We start from the raw sequence: 27,474 nt of genomic DNA on the forward strand, positions 1-27,474 counted from the left end.
AAATCCAGTTTTTTTTTCGATCAAAATCTTATTCCTCAACCCCCTTGAACACAATATTGTTAACTGGATTTCCAGACTTTTTTGCTCCTCACTGCTGGAATTCCAGAATTTTTTTTGGGATGGCCAATGGAAATCCAGTTTTTTTCCTGATCAAAATCTTTTTCCTCAACCACCTTGAACACACTTGCTATCTGGATTTCCAGACTTTTTTTGCTCTTAGTGTGAGGATTTCCAGATTTTTAGAGCATCAAGTTTCCATATCCTCTATGGGGGGTGTGCATACTTTATCTGGAATAGCCCAATGCCCCCCGAAAAAAAAATTCTGGCGTTACCACTGAGTATTCAGTGATTACAATTGGCTATTCAAGTTGATATCCATACACCCCCGATGGAAGACATGGCCATAATCTCCTACAGAGGAGGAGTATATTTCAAATGGAATCACCTTTTCATGTAATCTCATTTGAAATTCACACTTCCTGAGTAGGAGATTAAGGTCATGTCATGTCTTCCATAAGGGGAGTATGGATAAGGTCATGTCTTCCATAAGGGGAGTATGGATACCCAATTAATGAAAAGAAAGAAGAACCCTCTATATCATTTTTCACCCTGATGTGGCAGTGATGTCAGCATGCATTTCATTGAGCGCAGCCTCAAATCAGTACCATTTGCTCAAAGGGCTTGTGTACACATGCACACGCTAATAAAACCCCTGCATATATGCGATTATGAAACATCTGCTTCAAAGCATTGACATTATTGCCACTTCAGGGTGAAAAATGGTATAGGTACAGCACAACTTACATCTTCAATATTAGGTATAGTTGCAGACACTGCCATGAATCTGAGAATAGAATTGGTTGGATTGGTGACATCACACACGGTGGTCTTCTCTCTGTCTACAGCAGCTTGCACTGTCTTCATCCTGCTTACTACTGCCTCTACTGTGGCTCCTCTACACTCATCATTTAATGAATGTACCTATATACAGGAGCAAAAGGTGAGCAATAACTGTTAGAGATTGCAAAAAAAGAAAAAGATAGAATTACGTGGTTTATAATTAAGGTGGCCCCCAGACAACTTGTAAAAGGTTTGTAAATACAAATGATATACAATTGAGGTAATTAATAAATATGCAAATAGCATGACACAAACTATACAACACAAGAGGTGATCATAATCTATCACCCTACCAATAGTTAGAAGTTCATTGGGGAAAATTGCAAGTAAGCTTCAGAGTGTAATAATGGCATTTTTGAAAACATATGCAAATAAGGTCATTAATATTCATAAATATGCAAATAACATGATACAAAAACTATGCACATCCGGCTACCATATCCTATCACCATACCAAGTTTGATATAAAATTGGATGAATTGAGCATGATACATGAATTTATCGGTCAAGCTAGAAATTTAAAATATTGTGCGAAACTCTTTTCCTGTATAAAACAATAGTTAACTATATTGACAGCACCATGGGTTTTTTCTACAGGAAGGGGCCATGAAGGATAAGGTGAAATCTTGGGGGGACAAAATCTAAAAAACATACGATGTGTTTGACTTTTAAAAAAATTGTTGGTTCTGACTGGGAGGGAACCCAGGGTGTGAACAGGAGATAAGCCCCATGTGTTCTCCCCAGGCAAGTGATACCACTAGACCCCATTGGTTACCTCATCTATAAGGAATAACCTGACCAACTGCACCAAAGATTTGTTGTCTCTCCACTTCCTTGTCATGCTGTCCCACTTCTCCTGTTGAAATAAAATATCAGAAAATGTTTGGTGTAAGAAGACAAAAAGTAAAAGTGTTAGTGTGTAAATTAAGTCAAAATCTTGAAGGGCAATTTGGGCCAGTGGGTTTGAAATCAAGTTACAAGTGTAAAATTTTAATGTCACATGCCCTGTTCCACATTTATGACACATTGAGACTTCAGACTCACAAATCAACAACAGGTATTGGCATATATGATGTTGAAGTTATCAGCAGCGTAGTCCGCCGTTTAGTGTGGGGGTGGAGGGGGGGGGGGCAAACAAAGCAAAATGTTTGTCCCATTTTTAGTCATTGTAATGACATTTTACTCCTGCCTATGGAAAACAAACTTTTTTTTTTTAATGCTAATGAAAATTCTGATTTGAATAGCAACTCTGCTATACATATTTTTTTCTCTTAGTAAGAGCCCTGTTATGCTATATACTTATAACTAATTGTGAACCTCTTATTTATATATTTTTGAATTTTACGAAATACTGAGAACACAAACATGTAGGAGGATAGGTTAGTGGCTTTCTCACTACTGTGGCTTGGGCTCAATTCCCCGCATTGCCACATGTAAGTTTGGTTGCTGATCCATGCTCGTCCTCGCAGATTTTTCTCCTGGTACTACGGTTTTCCTCCTGCTTCTAAAATTGGACCTCTTCCCATCTGCCAGTCTCATCATATTTAGTTGGCATCCCTTTAATTTAGTAGCCTCTGAGCACTAGTTTCTTTTGCCTGGCTTCGGCTGAATGTTATAGATCGTCGACCGCAAGACATAGTGGCGTATCACGAAAATGGCCATTTTGAGATAATTGCATCTGAAGTTTTTGCAACTTTTAACCGTTTGTCATACATTGCCTCGATTAAAATGTACCTTTTTCTTGAATGGATATGAAAATATATATATTTAAGTTACATTTAATGTATAAAATACATTGTTGTCATTCACCAATTAATTGTAATTAGTCATTAAACTTTTGAAAAATTATTCTTCATTCAAAATTGACACACGACGCGTGATATGCCAGTATGTCGAATAATAGTTGAATTCATATCCATATAGGCCACACAGCCGTGATATACCAAAATAGTGGTGTATGTCACATATTTGCGACATAGTGGCGTATGTCACTGATACGCCACTATGTCGTCCAGAACAAGGGGAATGTTGTACACAATAATTCCATTGAGTGAGATACACCAAACCTAATTAGTGATAATACTTTATAAATAATGACATGCATGTCTTGAAAGTTTGTCAGAATGTAGAGCTTTATGTACATAGATTATGAAACTGATCTTATCTCATTTTGTCAAAAATGCCTGATACGCCACTATGTCTTGGGAGCGACAAAATATAAATAAACAAACAAATATTGATGGCTAATTATACATACAGGTGTAGTACAGACAATGTTGACAGTTTGTAGCAAGAAGTAGTCATCAATATCAGTGTCTCCTGTAAGCTCTTGACATTTCAGTCCTAATGGTTCAAACTTTTCTTTCCATTCTTGACAGCGTTGACTGCACAGCACTTTGATAGGTGCCACTGAGATAAATAAATGAATAAAAATGTTTGTGATACAAAAACAGGCCTATTGTACAAAACCTGAAAACAATAACATCCTTAACTAATCCTCCCGAATAGAAAGCTTCCCCTGGTAATTCTCTACCCTGGGGTTGTTTCTTCTATTGCACTTACCCATTTCACACCTCTGTCAAAGGGGCATCTCACATTTGGTTTGTACATACAGGTCACAAATACTATGGTGGCTGGGTAGGACCCAGAATCACATTTTTTTTATCTCTTGGTTCAAAGGCAAAGAGCAAATTTTTCTTATTGACTTTTGGAAGTGGCTTCTTTCTATTTCCTTCTATTTTTTTCTTCTTTTAACTATGAATGACTAGCATGCTTTTTATCAGATATCTGACTTGCTTTGTGCATAGGTCTAAACCATGGATTTCCATAGACTCAAGCATGTGTCTCTTATGAACCAACCTAAATCTTAGAAATAATTGTTCGAACACTTTAAAGGCCTTATTGGAAATGGTCCTCCTTCTACCCCTGTACAATGTTGGCATGTCCAATATGCTCATCTTCACCGTATCTTCTCCCAACATTGTTTGTTGGGGAAATGGGAGGAGGTATGCGTAAGATGAAAATTGTGACAACACTATTATAATTCTTGGTTTCCAGTGAGTTGTATAGCGTGCGCACTACAGTAAGAAGAACATGGAAATAAGAGTAGGTGTTCGAACACATTTTTCCGGGGTTGTAGCTAAACAAACAAACAAACAAACAAACAAGACCAGTACTTACTGTAAACAATTTTGCTGTTGAATGCTGATTGTCCCAAAGCTATCAACAACCTCACGATGGCTAACTCAAACACAACTGTTTTGCCTGCACCAGTTGGAGCACACACAACAACAGGCCGGTCACTGTATAATACCTGCAGTTAAAAAAATAAACACAAATAAAAACACACATACTTAACTAACCTTATGCTGCAAATGTGGTAGCGGTATGGAAAAAATGCTAAATACAAGTTTGTTTTACATTTGAGACCAGATACGCTAGAACTATAATATGCCATATAATGATGATAGCAATGCAGTCAATGACATACAATGCTATCTACTGCTGATTATAGCAATGTAGTCAATAAGATACAATGCTATCTACTGTTGATGGCAATGTCGTCAATTACACACAATGCTATCTACTACTGATAGCAATGTAGCCAATGTAGTCAATGAAATACAATGCTTTCTACTGCTGATAGCAATGTAGTCAATGACATAAATGCTATCTACTGCTGATAGCAATGTAGTCAATGAACTAATATACTATCTACTGCTGATAGAAATGTAGTCATAGTCAATAAGATACAATGCTATCTACTGTTGATAGCAATGTAGTCAATTACACACCATGCTATCTGCTACTGATAGCAATGTAGCCAATGTTGTAAATGAAATACCATGGTATCTACTGCTTACAGCAATGTAGTCAAAAAGATACAATGCTTTCTATTGCTGATAGCAATGTAGTCAAATGCATGCAATGCTATCTACTGCTGATAGCAATGTAGTAAATGAAATACAATGCTATTTACTGCTGATAGCAATGTAGTCAATAAGACTATTGCTGATAGTAATGTAGTCAATAATATACAATGCTGTCTACTGCTGATACTAATGTAGTAAATGAAATACAATGATATGTATTGCTGATAGCAATGTAGTCCATAAGATACAATGCTGTCTACTGCTGATAGAAATGTAGCAAATGAAATACAATGCTATCTACTGCTGATAGCAATGTAGTCAATAAAATACAATGATATCTAATGCTGATAGCAAAATAGTCAATTAAATACAGTGCTATCTACTGCTGACAGCAATGTAGTCAATGACATAAATGCTATATAGCAATGTAGTCAATGACATAAAATGCTGTCTGCTGCTGATAGCAATATAGTCAATGAAATACAATGCTTTCTATTTCTGATAGCAATGTAGTCAAAGGCATTTAATGCTGTCTACTGCTGATAGCAATGTAGTAAATGAAATACAATGCTATCTACTGCTGATAGCGAGTCAATAAGATACAATTCTATCTACTGTTGAAAGCACTGTAGCCAATGACATAATACTATCTACTGGTGATAGCAATGTAGTCAATGACATAAAATGCTGTCTGCTGCTAATAGCAATATAGTCAATGAAATACAATGCTATCTACTGCTGATAGCAAGTGAATAAGATACAATGCTATCTACTGTTGAAAGCATTGTAGCCAATGACATAAATACTATCTACTAGTGATAGCAATGTAGTCAATGGCATAAAATGATATCTACTGCTGATAGCAATGTACTAATGTAGTCAATGACATACAATGCTATCTACTGCTGATGATAGCAATATAGTCGATAAGATACAATGTTATCTACTGCTGATAGCAATGTAGTCAATGAAATACAGTGCTATCTACTGCTGCTAGCAATGTAGTCAATGAAATACTATACTATCTACTGCTGATGATAGCAATGTAGTCAAGATAGAATGTTATTTACTTCATTAATATATTCTTGTTCATTGATTAGTTAAAAGTGGATCACATGACCAAAAATAGTTCTACCATCAGTACTCCTATCCGTAAATAGTACCTCTAAGCCGTAAATAGTATTTTCAATGTCCCGGATGAGCCGTAAATAGTACCTCCAAGCCGTAAATAGTACTTTTGACCATGCCTTCAAGCGTATGCGCATTTGATGCGACGGAACAGTTCACGCACGCGAAACTGCCATAGGGTGATTTCGCGCTGCTGTAATTGGTTAGCCCGATTTTAGCCTATTTGAAGGGCAAAATATAAGTTGTGCTTAAATTGGTCGTGCTGTTCACTCAGGATAGAAGCTGGAGAGTCAAAACGTCAAATAATTTTCTTTTAACCAATCAATGAACAAAGAACATATTAATGAAGTAAATAAAACAAATATATACTGCCTTTACTCGAAGTTCTGGTTAAAACTATGGTCTCTCGTTGAGATCAATTAATACTATTGATCTCACCTCGGGCCCATAGTTTTAACCAGAACCTCTCATGGCAGTATATATTTGTATACTATCTACTGCTGATAGCAATGTAGTCAGTGCTATCTACTGCTTATACTAGCACTGTAGTCAAAGACATACATTACAATGCTATCTACTGCTGACAGCAATGTAGTCAATAAGATACAATGCTTTTGCTTATATACATTGGTTCACATTAAATTTGGAGTGATGTTGTTGCAATATCAAATCACTTAAATTCACTTAAAGTTAATCGCGCAGAGCATACTCGCACACATACAAGGGTGGTTTGTCGGCACACATGCAGCGCAAACATGAAAACTTGAAAGGCATTGATGCCACTACCAAACTTGAGGTAAACTAAAGAATAGCAATGGAGTCAATGTCATACATTAACATCTATTTATAGTACGGTAACATCGCTATCTACTGCTGATAGCAATGAACTCAAATACACACATTCCTATATATAATGCATATTATACATAAAAATTATAATGATAACAAATCTATACTTACATCATCCAGAATCTTAGATTGCACAATGTTGAAATATGGAAAAGGAAAAACACTTCTGTAGGACACAGCTATGGTTATATTGTTAAGAACATAATGGTTTGATACAGATCAACTTACATTAGAAACAATGCATTATACAATGTGCCACTTGTACAGAATCATAACGGTCAGAGACGATATACTACCCTTCCCTTCCCACAATCCTTGGCAACATAAAACATCACCTCATTTCAAACAACACTCCCATTACTTTGTACATGTTTCCTTTGTTTTCATTTTGAGAATAGACTGACCAAACATGGATCGATAGTCAAGAAATAACCATATTTAGTATGCTCTGTTAATTGAGGTACATTTCTTCACTACCGACACATGTTGCACTAGATAGCAATTCAGTACAGAAAATTGAACTGTAGTTAAATCAGGATAATGTTAGCAAAATAATGTGAAAGTAGTGTCAGTGCCAATGACATTAAAGGATACGGATCTCATCTATGGATCTGAGTTTTTGAGTCCCGTGCATTGAACCACCAGGTGTGATGACACCTAAAAGAAACAATACAACAAACAGTTACATAACATTAACAATCAAATCAAATTTAAAACTAAACATTACTTGACATTTTATAGGTGTGTGACCCAATGGGCTATTCCAGTTGAAATCCATACACACCCTATGGAGTCGCCCATTCCAGTACCGGTAACCCAGTTTGAAATTCACACTCCCTGTGTGGAAGATTAAGGCCATAGCTTCCATAGGGGGTGTATGGATTTCAACTGGAATACCCCATTGACAACCTCTCCCCATCTCCCACTTTACTCCATTAAAATGCAAGTTTTGGTATGAGAAAATATGCTTACATTTTTTTTCACAACTCATGTGAAATTTTAGGACTGAAATATGTTTCTTTTAGAGTGTATGAATACAAACATGGTAGTTTGGTTATCAGCACCTGGACAGAAGCCATGTTCCATTCTATGGCACTGTGATACACATGAATTTGGTTTTAGAACCCAAATTGATGGATCAATTTAACTCAAAACTTGGAATAGGAATGATTGGGTGCTGCTAGAAATATATGTTATAATCACATCACCCACTTTTAAAACCTATGACAGTGCAAAAAAGAAAGAAATGTCTTTGGTCTGATTGGATATAGATCACAAGCGCATTTAACTCTTTGTTGATCAAGGTTAATAAATAGAATCTTTTTAATACATCTATCATGTGACCAGTCCAACGGTTCAGTTGCCTGATGAAGTCTGGAGGTTTCAGATGCAACATCATAAAGTTGCAAAAACAATAACTTCCAGTATAAGATTTATTTCCAAAATTCTTTTTACAACTTCTGGATGACTAAGAACATTTCCCCAAAGGTTGATAAAAATGGGCTATTCCAGTTGAAACCCATACACCTCCTATGGAAGACATGTCCTTAATCTTCCACACAAGGAGGGTGAATTTCAAATGGAGTTACCTAAATGGGTGACTCAATTTCAAATCACAATACCCCTTGTGTAGGGGATCAAGGTCATCCATAGGAGTGTATTTCAACTGGAATAACCCAACTACAAAATACTTCAGTTCATGCCCAGTTACTTACTTGGTATATTCAATGTGTTGGGTGTATCAGCTACCATTTGTTGATGATATGGAACATGGTGAGGTTGTATAGGTGTAGCAGCAGCAGCAGGAGTATGGATGGCAGGCCGAGACATAACACTTGAATGGCGGGGTTGAGGTGCAGCAGCAGGAGTATGGATGGCAGACTGAGACATGACACTTGAATGGTGTTGTATAGCAGCAGGAGTATGGATGGCAGTCTGAGATAAAACACTAAGATTGTGACTTGCTGATGCCTGTGATGATGATGGTGTTTGCGATTGGTACATTTTCCTGAACTTCTTTGATGTAAATGAGGGTATGAATCTCTGACCAGAACTTCTGTTAATGTGTGAACAAAAGGAAATTTATACATGAAAACAGGTTATAATGAGCTTGGTATTTTTCACCCACTTGTGGTTTTAGGAAAAGGAGGAGGGGGAATCTGAAAATTTATTGTGCTTAGGGTGCTAATTCATGACTTAATTTCTAGGATTAGACAGATTTTTCTTTTAGATTTTTTAAAAATATTTTGAATGGTTTATGAAAACTTCTTACATCTACATTTTAGTTAAGTAGAGAACAACGAACCAACTTCAAGTCTTTTGTGGTCCTCTAGGGGGTTTAACATTTGAAGAAAAAAAATGTTGCGCATTGTTAGAAAAGACCAAAAAGTACTAACAATGCTATTTTACATTGAAGAAGAAGAAGAAAAAAAAACTCACTCCTTCAATGAAAATCCTTTGGGAGAGAACCAACACTTAATTTCATGCAACCTAAGGTGGAATACAGTACTCACCTTGGCGGCTGTGAATTTGGAATAACCATGGCATCAGCATCATCAACCTGAGATAATCTTTGGCTGCCAGGTGCATAGTCTTCATATTGACTTTTATTGATCAGATCTTGTGACATTCCAGGAAATCCCACATCTAGGAGATCATTATCAACACTTGAGAAAAACGATGAGCTTTGTGATTGCTGGTGTATGTTGCCATCACTTTGTTTTCTTTTTAAGATGCCTTTTGGTTCTGAAATTATAAATAAATTGTACACAAATATGATCAACCAACATGAAAATACAGGTAGGGTCCTGGGGTGGAGATCTTGGGAATCTAAGCTTTTTTTAAACACAGATGGTACTTATGGTAGAATTAAACTTGCTGGATTATTGGCTTCGAAAATAGAATTGGCAAAATTATATCAATGACTTCCAAGTTCCCCTGAAGTTCCACTCTCTCCATGGTACATTTAGAATTGGGTAAATGAACCATGAAAGTAGGCCCTATGGCATCCTTTGGAGGGGAGTTAAGCATTCAGTCCTACAGGTGTAAAGAGAGCCATATACAGTATTATGTAACTGGATCGCCAGTCATATTCAAAAAGAGTAGGGATCTGAATCTGGATGCTTTACTCCGATTAAGCAGGTTATACTGCATCACATCAGAGGTTGACCTAATATTCTGGGCTATGAGTTGATTGTCCAAGAATTTGATGAGTTCTGTCTTAAAACTGGTTAGTTTTGTTGAATTCCATATATGCCATGGGGCAAGTAATTCCAGGCTTTGATATTGTCCATGGGAAAAAACTTAAGTTTGTTTGTGTAAATGTTGCATGAGGTCTGGTTAGGTTAGGTGTTCCTGCCAGACAATATCTACAAAGATTGTGGAAACTTTAAACATCAAGATCCACTTCAAATCATTCAGCATTTCAGTGACGCTAAATAATTTCAAGAAGATTGCTTTTTCAAAAATTTATCCTATTTTTTTAAATTGTTAATTTGACAATTTTCCAGCAATTGGCAAATTTACTGGTACCTTATATTTCTGTAAATCAGGACTGAAACAAACATTATAAAAAACTGAACACAACAACGGTGTAATGAAAGGAAAATCACAAAATCTTACCTTTAAATCTGCTGTTTGCAATCAATTGTGAAGCTGAAATGTCATCACAATCATTAGTTCTTAGTGCTTGTGAGCTGGCAATATCATCTAGGCAAGGTGGTGCAGGAATGTTGGAAACCATGGAACTTGTAAACGGTCTCCTGAATAAGAAACAAAAAATTCAAATTACGACATCAAGTCTTGCTGATTTTTAAGATTTCATGTAATTGGGAAACAACAAAAAAACAACCCCTCCCAATATTTTGATTAGGAGGATGGTCCACAATCATTCCTCAAATGTTGATGCCTGCATGTGGATTTCTGACATAACATACATGCCAACATTGTAAAAATAAAAATCTGTACAGGGTGCGAGCGAAGCACACGCTCACGGTAACGACGCATACTTGCCAACCTTTGGAACTAAGGTCGGTGTCTAATTAGAGTGAAGCGAGAAGCGAAACTTTGGAAAAAAGAAGAAGTTATAGACCCTAAATTACTTGTTATTTAAGGTTGGAAAAAAAAAATTAAATTAAATTTTTTTAAATTAAATTAAAAAAATTCAGTTTTGGGCAACTTTAGAGAACCACTGGCCCTATTCTGAAGTGCTAGGATTATTCACAGGTAATTTGAAAACAAATTTGAAAAAAAAAACACGAACAAATTACAGTTTGTTATAAACCATTAACCATTGTTTACCTCTTCATGTATCACATAATTATAGATGCATTGGTTTTCTATGCATTTATAATATGTGACTCCTCGGCACAACTGAGCCCGGATGTCGCCAGTGCCACTATTGAGATATGCTCCATCGAACTTAACAATAAACAATAGGAAACAAAGGATTTATTGACTGTTTTATTGATTTTCACTACTTAAATGTCAAGTACTATAGACATGATGATGATATACATCATTTTAAAGCTAATTTCAAGCAGAATATTTTGGTTGAATATCTCAAAAATCAGGCATGAGACTGCACTTTCCTAAAAAAAACTGAAAAAACTGAAAATGCGCGTGAAATTGGGCAAAAAGTACCAAAAACAGGCTGAAATTAAATAAAGTTGCGGAAATTTTGACTATAAAAAAAAACTGAATTCAGTTTTTAAACTGAAAATTCTCATGCCTGAAAAATGATGATTGGCGACTTCAGGGCTCAGTTGTGCCGAGGGGTCACATATGTGCTACATGAAGAGGTAAATATTGGTTACGGTAATGGTTTGATTATTAAAAATAACAAACTGTAATTTTTTTGTAATTTTTGTACAATTTTTTTTTTTTAACTGTGTATGATCCTTATGATCCTAGCACTTCAGAATAGGTCTAGTGGTTCTCCAAAGTCGCTAAAACTTTGAAAAAAAAAAATTATTATTTTTTTTTGTTTGCATTTTCAAAAATCAGATTTTTCAGATTTTTGTGACCTTTGACCTCAAAAATCGGAACGAGTCCGATTAAATCGGAACGGTTTGCCGACAGGCCTGACATAATATGATTTCCTTCAAATTTCAAATTTTATACCGGTACTCAAAATGTTATTTTATACTACTCAAATGCTGAAATAAAATAATACTAGTAGTACCGTACTAGTAATAACTGCCGGGAAGATTAGATTATCCACTTTAAGGTAGAAACATCGGCTACGGTGTCATGCACAGATTTACCCGGTAGTTTAAAATGATACAGGATGTGTAGTTGGGCGAGAAAAACTTGCCTGCCAAATTTTTGCCAACAAAGCATTTTTGAGTTATGCCATTTTTTTTCATTAGGAAACCCCATTGACTTTGCACATAAAGTGGTTTTGACACTAAGCCTCGTTCACTAAAATTGGTAAAAGTTTGGAAATAGATACTATGTTTAAATATTATTTTTTCTCCTTTCTATCCCCTTTATAGAACTGCTTTTTGGATCTTTTTATTACAAAAATGTTACCAAATAATATTAATGACTTTTTTCCTATATATTGGCCAGTAATAAAGGGGATATTTGAAGGTAATGTTAGTACTTGCTCAAATTTTCTTGATTTGATCTAGAAACACTGAATGACCCAATTTCATAATTATTGTCTGAGGTAACCATAGGGCCAATTTTAACAAACAAGGTGTCATATGAAAGGTTATTAAATTTAGAAACTTTTCTCGCCAGCTTTTTTTAATTAAGTGTTTCTATTTTAAGTTATGGGTGTTTCTAGATTTCCCTAATTTAAAAATAGAAAAAATGATTTTTCTCAAAAATAAACACTTTATCAAAAAATCTGGCGAGTGAATTTAGATATTAGGCTTATTAACCACCCCACAAACTTTGGAAACCATATCACATTCCCTGTACAAATTTTAATCTTTCCCCAGAGCAGCCAGTACACGTTGAAAAAGCAACAAAAACAGTGCATCAGGCTGGATTTGAACTGGCGACCTTCGTAATGCTAGCACAACGCTCTAGCCAACTGAGCCATGCTAGCTGGAGTAGCCCCTAGAGCAGAAGATATGATAAATGTTTGTCACATTCCTAGTAGAAGGCATCAGAACTGCATATTTTAAAACAAAAACCGGTACACAAAGTCACATCAGGCCTTCATTTTTGAGGTCGCTCGATTGCACCAGAGCTCCTACAGCTCTAATTAGCTAACAACATTCCAGGATGATTTACTGAGCTTCTCACTACTTGAATCCATATGGTTTTTTTTACAGATATTAAAAGATTGAGCTCCTTGTTGAGAACCTTAGTAAATTCAGGAGAATGATTAAAAGAGCTCCTGCAATTTTCAAAAATGAAGGCCTGCACATAGGTATGAAAGTTATTATATAGGTTATAGAAAAATTATTAAATTCATATACATCGTGGAACATTCAACTACGCTTGTTACTCCGCGACTAATCATGCTAATACACGAGCGTACAACGCGCGCTACTGAACCTACTCTATGCATCCATATTGCGAGGTTATCTGCGTACAACAGCTTACTACGTACAGCCACAAAAAGAGTATGTTCCACGATGTACACGAATTAAGTAATTTTTCTATAGTCTTAGTTCTCTTGGTTGATGATGATCATGTTGATAGGATGAACAAATTTGTTCATCCAATCAACCCAGCATGTCAGAGAACCAAGTATAATAACTTTCAAATCAAGATGTAACTTTGTTACGGAATGTGCTGTCAAAATGGTAGAACTCATCTCGACCTTTGCAGGATTAAACCCCATTAAAAGCTATTAAACCAAGATAACACTCATTGAAGCAGCTCAACTGATTAAATCAGATCTTCTCTGGTTGTGCACAAGTGTCTGTTTTCAATGTGCGACATCGCAATAAAGCTGGTATTTATAGCTTCAGTTGGGTAACCGATTAAAGGAAACGAAAGGAAACAATGGTATGTGTACTTTTGTTCACGAAATGAGACAAAGACCTGCTTTTTGTTAACCAGCATTCTTCAAAATGAGCAACATAATGATTGTTGACTTAACACGGTTTGAAATAATTTCTTCATATTTTTGGTGTTATCTGTCGCTTACATATCCTTCCTAAAATACAAAAGTGCGACCCTCTCCAAACATCTAAATTAGCTAAAAATTTAGGACATGTTACAAAACTTTATTTTCTAGAACCTATTTAGAATCATTTAAATGTAGCTTTTACCGGTTTTTTTTGTGGCATCCTTCAGAAGTGAGCGGTCCGATACCAATATTTTCGGTCAAATCTGAGATCTCCATTCAATTAACACGGGAGTTGGCTAGCTATGCCTTGCCCTCACTCATATTTTACAAAAGTGCGACTATTTCTGAACATCTACCCTAGCTGTAATTTTAGGTCATGTTAGAGAAATATATTTGCTAGAAATTTTGGAGAATAAATAAAATATTGGCTGGTTATTTTTCACACAGTGATGTTAACTAGGCAAGTGTCCATTCTCCCAACATACATCATTTGTACAGGTCACGCGTCAATGGTGAGAGCACTGTGTATTGTGTATAGGAAAACGGACAGTAACTGCAGTATGTTCTTAAAACTCAAGGGCTTTAATTTGATACCAATCATACCGGTTAGTACTTGGTATTTGGTTGGTTGTCCTCCAAAAAAAATGCCTCCGTAGGATACTGCAGGGGCATTTTAATAGGAGGTGGGGGTGATGCTCTGTTTAAACAATGTTAAATGTGGTCTTGGAAGGCTGGTTGATGCAGTCTTGTTGAAGATAGTTCCACTGCTCATGCTTGATGGAGGGAAGAATGCGTTGGTGAAGGGGTCCAATTTGGTGGTGTAAATTTGAAACTGTTGTGTTGGTCGTCATCGTGTCCTCTTCTCGTCCTGTCGGTCTTGGGAGTGGTGTATAAAATGATGTGATTTCATGACACATTAATTCGCCTTTTATCATGGTTATATACCTAATTAAATTAAGCTTACACGTCATGGACATGACGTTCATGCATGCATCATGTGCATGACGTTACAGAAATGCATGCAGCATTTATGTCTGATTTGCATGTATTATGAATTTATTATCATTTATGGAATTATGATGCATGTTTCACGAACTTACACGGTTGCTTTGTTGGCGATTGGGCTCTTGTAGTGTCTGTTGTCACCACCAGTCATGCTTGTTTCACAGAACAAGGATCCAATTCCAAGTGGGTCATCATTTGACAAAATTGACGACATCATGATCATGTCATTTCAGACATTCATTGCACTCATCATGCTCATATATATATATCTATTGCTGAGTACGATGATGTTCAAGTTCACCTAATCGCTCTCAGAATATTTACGTGAGAATTCGAAATAGCAAATTCAATTAAAGCGGTTCACATGTTCACGTCAGCATGGTTGGTGCCATGTCAAACTTGCCATTTGTGTGGCCGCATACTCTGTCATGTCTGTGTGATTACATGGTCATGGATTATATGGAAACAGGACGGTTCGCACCCTTTCAATTTCGGACCCGTGCACTTTCGCCCCTTTCAATTTCGCACCTGTGCACTTTCGCCCCTTTTTAAACCGCGGGTAATGTGCTGCTGTTGATTGATGATGCACGATCGATCGCTTAACTCCCGGCGGTACAGTGGGGTGGTATTGTATGTGTATAGTATTGGTTGACTTTTGAGTGTTGATTGTCTGTGTTTGCAGTACCGGTACTGGGTCCAGCGTGTACTGGGTCCAGCGGGTCCAGCTGATCCTGGTTGCGAAGGTTATTTGTGGAATGTCTAGGGTGTGCGCTCTTGAAGCAGCAAAGTCCCTGAATTGTTGTTTAATGGTTTATGGAATGATGTGGGGCCGTAGTGGTCAGCGACAACCTGTAAAGTGTGCTGAGGCTTGTGGATCAACGTCTAGGCGTTGCGCCTGTGCGTAGCGCACTATAAATCACTGCGCTTTTTTTTTTTTTTTTTACAAAAGCAAATAGTATGTTGATGGACTCTCCGGTTCGATTGAATTTAATAGGCCTATATTATTACGATATATTAAATGTGCTTCACTAAAGATTGATATTCATTATGTTTTTGATTTGTTATTTTGTTTTACTTAGGCCTATTTTATTTTATTTCATTTCATTTCTATTTTATTTTATTTTAAGCCTATTAATTATTTTTATTATATTATTATTATTATTATTATTATTATATTAATTATTATTATATTATTGTTATTAGAATTATGTTACCTTATTAGTACTTTATAATAGGCTATATAATTTAGTATTCAATTATTTATGGCCTATAAAGTATAAAATTTATATAGGGCCTAATATTGATATGGCCAAAAATATGATGGCTTGTAATTTATAATTTTATCCCATCTTTATGTTGCCGAATTGATCTTCTTTGACATGACACTAATGGAAAATAAAAATTTAGCAAATTTCTCAAAGACAAATGCGCACAAGCAAAACAAATGCCTGCAGCAGCTTTGCGATAATGCTGTGCCGACTTTCACCACCTTTCTTCACCGCGAGTATTAGCTGTCACTAGTACCCGAAAGCGCCGGGCGTGACATGGGTTCAATCAATGCAATGGTAGCCTACGGTGACTAGGCAGTAGCACGCATATATTCGTCCCAGAACACACCCGTACCGGATCGATTGCTTGACAAGTCTCCGGGCCACGCGGCCGCGTGATTGTATAAAGTGTGACTCCTTCAACCCATTATGTAATGAATGACTTACGCGAAAGCGCCGGGTATGGTGTGGGTCCAATCAATGGTAGGGTACCGTAAACAGACACGCAAAAGTGCCATATGCCTCTTGACGTACGATCGTAAAATATTATTAATCAGGAAAGTTTTCTGTTCGTTTTAATGAGAAATGTAAATAATGAACCAAATGTTTTAACTTTTATGTCTTTTAATGAATGATGTATTTTGTCTGTGTTCTTAATTAATTTAATATACAATGTATATATTTCTACAAGTGTTACGAAAATTGTATAAAACAAAGAAATGTAAATACTTTTAATGAATTTTGATATATTTGATGTATGATTTTTTGATGTTTATGCATTTTTGTTTTTAAAAAAAATCTTACATATATGGTCAATTCCAGCGAAAGCGGGACAAAATTCTCTCTATGTTAACTTTCCACTATAAAATGTCATTAATAAAGGAAATCACGTTATTGATGGAGCATATCATGTCACGTCCAATGTGCTCTCTTTGTGCATAATAGGCCTTTACTAGCAAGTCATACCAGGGGACAAGTTATGATAGCTTAAATGAATTGGCGTTACCCACGAATCCAAAGATAAAGCACCATATATGTCTTTGAATGTCCTTCAATCAAAATGAAATTATTACCGTTAGAAAGACGTTTGCATGATCTCTCATCATATGTAAAACGATTGAATTCCACCAAAGTTTGTGGACTCTAGAGGCCATTAAGGTGGCTGTGTACTCTCAGACATGCATGTAGTAAAAGTGCAATAACTTTGTAATTATTCGCGCAAGACATATAAAAGTATACATTTTTATAAAGGCAAGACATCAATAAATCTTAATATAAATACAGATTTGGGGTAAAAACAACAATTATGAAGAAAATCACAAAAAGTGAGTTTTTGGCAATATTTGTTAGGTACATCATAACAAAAAAACACTCTTTCCAAAATATTTTATTTTGTTTTTAGCTCAATCTTGAGGTCCATTCCAAAAACGGTTTTTTATTTTTTTGATATTGGCCTTAGTTTTTGAGATATTGACCATATAAGGCATCAAATTGAACTTTTAAAATTCACAAACGCCTATTTGCACAAAATGATGCCTAAAATCGGAAATAGACCAAAATATAAAAAATGAGAAAACCGTTTCTTGAGTCGATCATGCTTTTTACGATGATCATATTTGCTTACCTATAGATGCTGTATTTATTGAGTTATCATGTACCTAAATCGTCATTTTACCGAGAAAATGAACATTGAAATAATGGCCGTTAAAGTTTAAAGTGGTCACATTTTGCCCTTTCATCGAATCTCACAAGAGAATGCGGCAGTTTTCGTTTTTCTACCTTATATTATGTGAACATCGGGTAAATCCACAGCCCGTTGAGAAGTTTGAGCGAAATCCATTCATAACTTGATATTCAAATCAAGGAAAAGAACTTGAAAAAACCCACATTTTATCAGCTAAAACGGAGCCATTTGACCACTTGAAATTAGTGTTTCCAAAGGATGCGCCACGCATGCAGATAAGCGTCGCGTATGCGTAGCGTATCTGTGCGTTAACAAATTGCGCGATACGCATCGCGATGCGTTGTTGCGCGCGTGTCACCCCGCTGATACAACAAAGATTTTCTCTCTTTTAAAATTGCAAACACGAATGAAATAGTGAAATAAAATCCATAAAATAGCGCAGTTGGAGTTTATAAATCTGGATTTTCTTTCCTTGTATTTATAAAAACATAACAAAGTAACACATATCAAAAAAGCTCAATTTTGCGAAAGAAACAACGTCTTGAGTACACAGCCGCGTTAAGTCAATTTGGCTAATAATTTTGTTACCCGCGTATCAAAAATAAAATGATCGTTCTGAAAAATGTTAAGTGAATATGCCATAAATGACTATATCATGAAATGAAGTTTCGTTCTATAATTCTGAGGTCCAAGTGATTATTTTATGCAAATACGTTTTACCCATACGACAACTAAACACTCCAAGTGAGTTTGTTTTATATAGGCCCCGCAGGGCTAGAAAGATCGGTAAACCGCTAAAGCCCTAATGCAATCTCTCGCCTCTAGAGCTGTTACAAAGTTCCCACTCATAACGGTAATCAACTTGATTTTATCCAATTTAGGACATTCTGAAAACCGTTGCTAGAAAGCATACAGCTAGCAATATTAAGAGAATAACGGATCCTTGGTCAGAACCTGAATCCAGTCCAAAATCAAAACCACAAAGGGATATAAATATGAAAGAAAATATCCGAAATATGTCTCACCTTGTGAAACTAATAAAACGAAACATTTTATGATACATATATTATACATATCAAAACACTACTTTCTCAACGTGTCTAAGGAAACTATACGTGTTTCCCAAAATATACTACTTTTATCTTCTGAATTAGAATAGTAGTATAGCTTTATATGGCCATGTTGAAGAGATCTAATACTACTCATATCTCTCGAAACTTAGTAGTATTACTTCAGACATGCATATAAAATTGTCTATTTTGTTTCGAAATCTTTCAAAACATTCAAATTCTTTCCAAATTTCCAAAACAATCTTCTACTCAACCAATTGAACACTTCGCTGTCTTTTAGTAAAAATGTCTGCGTCAGCAGACTAAAAATTGTAAATTAACACTAAAAACAGCAAGGCCGCAGGGCCGGCAGGCCCGAGGCCGGCGACTCCCATACGACGACTAAACACTCCAAGTGAGTTTGTTTTATATAGGCCCCGCAGGGCTAGAAAGATCGGTAAACCGCTAAAGCCCTAATGCAATCTCTCGCCTCTAGAGCTGTTACAAAGTTCCCACTCATAACGGTAATCAACTTTATTTTATTCAATTTAGGACAGTCTGAAAACCGTTGCTAGAAAGCATACAGCTAGCAAGACGTGTTTTGCCAGCTGTATGCAGGCTGTTAAGCAATAACACGTTTCTGGAATCTTTTCCTTCGTCAGTTGCCTGTATATGTAGGTCTAGATTTTTCTTATGACCCATGCTTAGAATTCAACATAAATAAATTCGACATGTCGAATCTATGTACCTTTTCTGTACATTAATAAAAGACCAAGTATAGCAGTACAAATATCCATCTCGGATCTCTCGTACGTGCGAAAGCTATTGTAAGCTCATAATATTTATATACGACTACCATCTCTGGTCTTTCGTACCATATTACTAAAAAGCCTACATGCATAGAACTTGGCCTATAAACATATATATTCCGTGAAATCAAACCGCACGTATATCCTCTCGGATATCTCATGCAAGTGTGCATACATTAATATACAACATAGAATCCGAACTCGGATCCATGTCTCGGTTATCCAAATTAAGAAAACCGGTGGGCTCTTATTGAGTACAAAAACCATTTCTGGACTTTTGTATGATTTTAATGGATAACAACATCCAATCTTGTTGAATTCATTTTAACTGAAGCTCGAATTAAAGCTTTCTTTATATTTCAAAAAATCACATTCCAACTGAAACTAAAATCAAGCCCATGTTACTTCAATGATTGTGATGTGCAACTCTCTCATGTGTAGTGCGACCATGGCCTATGTGTAAACACTTCAGCCAATCCAAATACCGACCACACCATGCACGCACAAGTCACGTGCAGAGCACAAATATCCATTACGGATCTCTCATGCTATTCAGACTATTGTATTGTTACTATAACAATAGTATAATAAATGGAAATAAACAACCACCATCTTAATTAGGCATGTTGTCTGGCGTTTTTATGACTTGATAGAAAGACAGTCACCGCCTTAAATATCGTGGGAATGATAAACTTTTGAGAAAATTCAAAATTTGGCTTTCCATTTAACTTAATGGTGCCATTTAAAATTTTTTTTAAATTTCTTAGCATAGACTCAAAGAAAGCTGCTTTGTCTTTTGAACCCTGTTTTGTTTTTGGATGTTGCTGCACATAATGAACAGTTTGAAACAATCAATTTATTTCTATCAATTAGATTTGTTCAGTTCATCTTGATTTCTTTGGATTTCGTTTTTTCTTTCCCTTTCTTTCTTTATTTCCTTTCTTTCTTTTTTCGTTTGCATGATCAGGCTATAGGGGTCCGACGCATAAATGACATCTATCTTAAAGGAGGATTTCGTGATCCTAGCATCCTCTTTTTATGACATTTTTCAGTAGATATCCACGAAAAAAGCTTATTTCCAAAATTTCAGTTGATTCCGATTTTGCGTTTGCGAGTTATGCATGATTATGTGTATTACACTGCTCCATAGACAATGTGTTGTAATTTCGTTCTGGTGCACCAGAACGAAATTCAAATTTGGCGATATTTTTGCTTAACGAAGAAATATTTGGTACATAAACATTATGTAGCCAGAGGTATCCAGTGGTGTAAAAATCTCAACTTTTTTGGGAAAAGTGGGGATGAGGCTGTGGATCACGAAATGCCCCTTTAAAGGAGTATTTCGTGATCCTAGTATCATCTTTTTATGACATTTTTAGTAGACATGGTAGATATCCCCCCAAAAATCTTATTCCCAAAATTTCAGTTGATTCCGATTTTGCATTATGCGAGTTATGCATGACTATGTGTATTACACTGCTCCATAGGCCACTGTTGTAATTTCGTTCTGGTACACCAGAACGTAATTCAAAATTGACGAGATTTTTGCTAGACGAATTAAATCTGCAAGAATTATTTTTTGGACATAAACATTATGTAGCCAGAGGTTTCCAGTGGTATAAAAATCTCAATTTTTTTGAGAAAAGTGAGGGATAATAATAATGATAATAATAATAATAATAATAATAACTTTATTTATACACGGTAAAACATGTTCAATACAATATTGATCTTCCACATGTCCGTGTGGATATTAAAACATTACTAAAATATAAAATATAAAAGTTTGTTAAAAGATAATTATAATGCAAAAATGTACATAGACTAATACAATATTTCACTAAGAGACAAAAAATTTATAATAAATGAATATGATAAAAATAATCGGCATTCATCCTCATATCATTGTTGTTTATTATTATTATCATATTATTATCATTATATTATATTATTAAATAAACTTTGTTTATATTATTAACATTGTTGTTATTATTATTATTATTATCATATTATTATTATTATCATCATATTATATTATTAAATTAACTTTGTTTATATGTTTTGTGTTACTCCCCCATTGGATGTTGTGTCATACTTTCATTGCTTTTAATTGTATCCATTGCTTGTTGACACTTGTATCCTTTTGGATCCATCCTTTGGTCGTCAGTTGGAACAAATTTTCACTGTTTTTATACAGATTATAATTAATAATTAAATATAAATTTATTATTATTATTACTATTTATTATTATTACTATTTTTATCATTGAATTCTAATTATTTCATTATTTTGGGTAAGCCTGCTGCTAAAATATCTGGCCTGTAATATATACTGAGAAAAAAAAATCGTTCCTCTATCTTGTTATAATATATCCTTTCTTTCCTTCCTTCCCGGGTTTATCATGACTTAATAAGTGCATGCCCGACGGCCCCATCACTATAAACATACTACGCCGCACCGCCGGGAGTTCAAGCAATCGATCGTGCATCAATCAACAGCAGCACAATACCCGCGGTATAAAAAGGGGGCGAAAGTGCACGGGTGCGAAATAGAAAGGGGGCGAAAGTGCACGGGTCCGATATTGAAAGGGTGCGAACCGTCCAGCATTCGATTATATCAATCTAAAATCTTTTCGCGAGGATTTGTTTACAGGTACAAAATAATTCAATGGCATTATATTAAAAGTACGGCAGTTTTGATTGGATAAAAGTTTTTAATAGTTGACGAGCTTTCTTTAATAAACCAATCACAGCCTGCAAAGGTTATCCATTGAAGCAGACGACATTTGTGGCGAATCGAATATTTTTAGGATGATGACTTGTGTCTCATAATTTAATACGACCAAAATACCACAAATGAACACATTAATAGTTATTTGAGAAACATTACATAATATTATAGATTCATTTGTATTTTTCTGTCTGCAAATTATGAATAAAAATTATGTCAATAAAATTATAAATATAAATATATACCTACAATGGTAATGGAAACGTCCTAATCTGTGTCCTCTTCCGGGCGCACACCACCAATAGAGCGTCCAATTGAATAAACGTGAAAACGCGCATTTCCTTTGCACGATTTTAAACCTTTTTGGCAACAAATTGAATATAAATATACCACCAATCGATTGCAAATCTTGAAAAATTATGAATTTTGCAAGGGGTCAAATGTCACAAAAAAACAAAAACTTGCCCATATACAGCGAAGATCATTTATTCTTCTTCATGAAAATGTAGGCCTAATGAATGCTCTGACCAAAGGTGCCCCAAATGTGGGGTAACTTTGGTCAGGCTATTTTTAACCCATAGGGCACCCTTAAAATTATTTGAAAAACTTTTTCAACCTCAATGTGTAGAAGGGAACCCTAATGTCACAAAAAAAAGAGTTAATTAGAAATATAATTGGTTTTGTTTAGAAGCAGTGGTTTCATAACTCTGAAAAGTGCCCAAAGTTACCCCATTTTACGGTAGTTTTTCAATATCTACATCAGGAGTAGATAGCCCACATGTTACACGTAGTTTATCAATGACTACATCAGGGTTAGATAATCCACATGTTGCAAGTAGTTTATCAAAGTCTACATCAGGATAGAGAGCTCAAATGTTATTTAGTTTATAGGGGTAGATAGCTCACATGTTACAAGTAGTTCATCAATGCCTACATCAGGGGTAGATAGCTCACATGTCACAAGTAGTTTATCAATGCCTACATCAGGGATAGAGATCACATGTTAGTAGTTTATCAATACCTACATCAGGGGTACGGGGTAGCTCAATGCATATATCAGGGGTAGATAGCTCACACATTAGTAGTTTATCAATGCTATACATCAGGGATAGATTGGTAACTTTAGGTGAATTTCTAATGTTACAAGTATATAGTTTATCAATGTCTACATCAGGGGTAGATAGCTCACATGTTACAAGTATATTGTTCATTAATGTTTACATCAGGGGTAGATAGCTCACATGTTACAAGTAGTTTATCAATGCCTATATCAGGGGTAGATAGCTCACATGTTACAGTAGTTCATCAATACCTACATCAGGGGTAGTTATAGCTCATATGTTACAAGTAGGCCCTAGTTTATCAATGCCTATATCAGGTATAGATATCTCACATGTTAAAAGTAGTTTATCAACACCTACATCAGGGGTAGATAGTTCACATGTGAGTAGTTTAACAATACCTACATCCGGGGTAGATAGCTCAATGCCTATATCAGGGGTAGATATATAGCTCACATATTAGTAGTTTATCAATACCTACATCAGGGATAGATAGGTAACTTTTAGTGAATTTCTAATGTTACAAGTAGTTAATCAATGCCTGTAGCAGGGATAGACAGCCCACAGGTTACAAGTAGTTTATCAATACCTACATCAGGGTTAGATAACTTGCATGTTACCAGTTGTTTATCAATACATACATCAGGGGTAGATAGCTCACATGTTACAAGTAGTTCATCAATGCCTACACCATGAGTAGATAGCTCACATGTTACAAGTAGTTTATCAATGCCTACATCAGAGTAGTCATATAGTTTATCACATGATACTAGTAGTTTATCAATGCCTACATCAGGGGTAGATAACTTGCATGTACCAGTTGTTTATCAATACATACATCAGGGGTAGATAGCTCACGTGTTACAAGTAGTTTATCAATGCCTACATCAGGGGTAGTCTTATAGCTTATCACATGATACTAGTAGTTTTTCAATGCCTACATCAGGGGTAGATAACTTGCATGTTACCAGTTGTTTATCAATACATACATCAGGGGTAGATAGCTCACATGTTACAAGTAGTTTATCAATGCCTATATCATGAGTAGATAGCTCACATGATACTGGTAGTTTATCAATGCCTACATCAGAGGTAGATAACTTGCATGTTACCAGTACGGTAATTTATCAATCACACATACATCAGGGGTAGATAGCTCACATGTTACAAGTAGTTTATCATATCAATGTCTACATCAGGGGTAGATAGCTCACATGTTACTAGTAGTTTATCAATGCCTACATCAGGGGTAGATAGTTCACATGTTACAAGTAGTTTATCATATCAATGTCTACATCAGGGGTAGATAGCTCACATGTTACTAGTAGTTTATCAATGCCTATATCAGGGGTAGATAGTTCATATGTTACAAGTAGTTTATCAATGCCTATATCAGGGGTAGATACGGTAGCTCATATGTTAGTAGTTTATCAATACCTACATCAGGGGTAGATTGCTAACATATTACACGTAGTTGATCAATGCCTACATCAGGCTAGGGATAGATAGCTCACATGTTATACAAGTATATAGTTTATCAATGTCTACATCAGGGGTAGATAGCTCACATGTTACTAGTAGTTTATCAGTGCTTATATCAGGGGTAGATAGTTCACATGTTACCAGTAGTTTATCAATACCTATATCAGGGGTAGATAGCTTGCATGTTACCAGTAGTTTATCAATGCCTATATCAGGGGTAGATAGCTCATATGTTACAAGTAGTTTATCAATGCCTATATCAGGGGTAGATAGTTCATATGTTACAAGTAGTTTATCAATGCCTATATCAGGGGTAGATACGGTAGCTCATATGTTAGTAGTTTATCAATACCTACATCAGGGGTAGATTGCTAACATATTACACGTAGTTGATCAATGCCTACATCAGGGATAGATAGCTCACATGTTACTAGTAGTTTATCAGTGCTTATATCAGGGGTAGATAGTTCACATGTTACCAGTAGTTTATCAATACCTATATCAGGGGTAGATAGCTTGCATGTTACCAGTAGTTTATCAATGCCTATATCAGGGGTAGATAGCTCATATGTTACAAGTACTTTATCAATGGCTATATCAGGGGTAGATAGCTCACATGTTACAAGTATAGTTTATCAATGCCTACATCAGGGGTAGATATCTCACATGTTACAAGTATAGTTTATCAATGCCTACATTAGGGGTAGATATCTCACATGTTACAAGTAGTTTATCAATGCCTATATCAGGGGTAGATAGTTCACATGTTACAAGTAGTTTATCAATGCCTATATCAGGGGTAGATAGCTCACATGTTACAAGTAGTTTATCAATGGCTATATCAGGGGTAGATAGCTCACATGTTACAAGTATAGTTTATCAATGCCTACATCAGGAGTAGATATCTCACATGTTACAAGTAGTTTATCAATGCCTATATCAGGGGTAGATAGTTCACATGTTACAAGTAGTTTATCAATGCCTATATCAGGAGTAGATAGTTCACATGTTACAAGTAGTTCATCAATGCCTATATCAGGGTAGATAGCACACATGTTACAAGTAGTTTATCAATACCTACATAAGGGGTAGATAGCTCATATGTTACAAGTATTTTACCTACATCAGCACTATGCATATTGATGAGTTATATAATTAGTGTTAAGCATATTTTGAATTAGTGGGCCCTCGTGAAACTAATTCACTTAACTAACTTTTTTTAGTTAACCTTTTAACAGTAACTGGGTGAACTCGTTTAATTATATTAAAAAAGAACTAGATGATAAATTATGGTTAGAGATGGCTTCAACGAAGAAAACTCTGGTAAATTACTGTAAATATAAGGAAAAACCAAGCTTAGAAGATTATCTTCTTGATTCCACAGATTTTTATGGAAGTTTGCTTAAGTTTAAAGCTCGTACTAATACGCTTCCACTTGAATATAACATTAAATCTTGGCATGAACATAACACGGGTATATATGTAAATTATGTAATATCGATCTTGAAAGTACCAATCATTTCCTCTTCACATGTCAGAAATTAAATCACATAAGAAATGAAGAATATGATAAACTTAAAAATGAACTGAGCACGCACAACCTTTCTTCTTTCTGGCAATGGTTCTACTTTCAAAGTAATGATAATTACGATGTTAAATATTTTCTAATGATGGAAAACATATATATTGTTGATAGAACGTTAGGTTACATTTTTGATAAATTCAGTAAAAGTTATATCAAGCGCGCTTGGAGATTAAGAACAGAAATAATTAACTCAAGCAAGTAATCACTATTGTGAAGTTGACACTTATTGATGAATGGCCTAAATGTACATAAATATGACATGTTTAATTTAATATCTGTAAATAATTCTTATGTTTTTGATGGAGACCTTGTACTTCCACTTATTTTGTGATGGTTATTATCTTTTATATGTTTAAACTTTTTATGTACTGTAATATTGATGTGGACGCACCATCGGGTAGATGAGTGCCACTGTTGTAAAAGTGAAGATTCCAAATAAATCTATCTATCTATCTAACTTCCAGTCGGTGACGGTGCCAGGGTGGGTATGGGGAATTCCACCAGTCAAAACTCTTTCCCCCATCGCCCTCCAATGTTAAAACCCCAAAATTACGAAAATGTCCACTTTTTGCGGTAATTTTGCGCGCACAATTCACTTTCCCTATATCCCTTCCCCTCCCTTCGTGATTTCCTGGCACCGCCACTGCTTTCGGCTGCAATAATTATTAAGAGTAAGCAACTGAAACTACTCAAATTACACAGAACTGCACTAGCTTCATTACCATAGGCCTATAGGCCTTCTTAAACCCCACATTATTTTACAAGATTCGGGTGCAGCCGTATAATAAATTAGATAATAAGTACTATTTGGCAGTTCCGTAGTTGCGGACGTACATTCAGAAGACTTTGAGGACCCAGAACTTCAAAATTATTGAGGCTTTTTATTTTGAACTCTTGTATATGAGGCTTATATGAAGTGTAAACCACGACACTTTAACTCCAATCCCATTGACAGGTCACAAAAACACCTCCGTTGCGCACTTGCGGACGTATTCACTTTTTGAGTTACTTGTGTTTC

The 27,474-nt window shown here is 35.5% G+C and overlaps 1 protein-coding gene across 1 annotated transcript in view; it reads right to left on the reverse strand.

Annotated features, from left to right (window-relative positions):
* LOC140143635 (probable ATP-dependent DNA helicase HFM1) overlaps positions 1–14,938 on the reverse strand; it is a 62,019-nt gene extending 47,081 nt beyond the window's left edge. Inside the window, 10 exon segments of the mRNA XM_072165450.1 lie at positions 805–981; positions 1,676–1,756; positions 3,158–3,309; positions 4,081–4,213; positions 6,861–6,928; positions 7,344–7,406; positions 8,465–8,805; positions 9,263–9,494; positions 10,371–10,510; positions 14,883–14,938. Of these exon segments, the coding sequence (XP_072021551.1) occupies positions 805–981; positions 1,676–1,756; positions 3,158–3,309; positions 4,081–4,213; positions 6,861–6,928; positions 7,344–7,406; positions 8,465–8,805; positions 9,263–9,494; positions 10,371–10,510; positions 14,883–14,938 (1,443 nt within the window).
* Positions 14,939–27,474: the final 12,536 nt, after the last annotated feature.

Source organism: Amphiura filiformis, unplaced genomic scaffold (genome assembly GCF_039555335.1).
Source record: "Amphiura filiformis unplaced genomic scaffold, Afil_fr2py scaffold_25, whole genome shotgun sequence".
In the NCBI taxonomy this organism is placed as follows: domain Eukaryota; kingdom Metazoa; phylum Echinodermata; class Ophiuroidea; order Amphilepidida; family Amphiuridae; genus Amphiura; species Amphiura filiformis.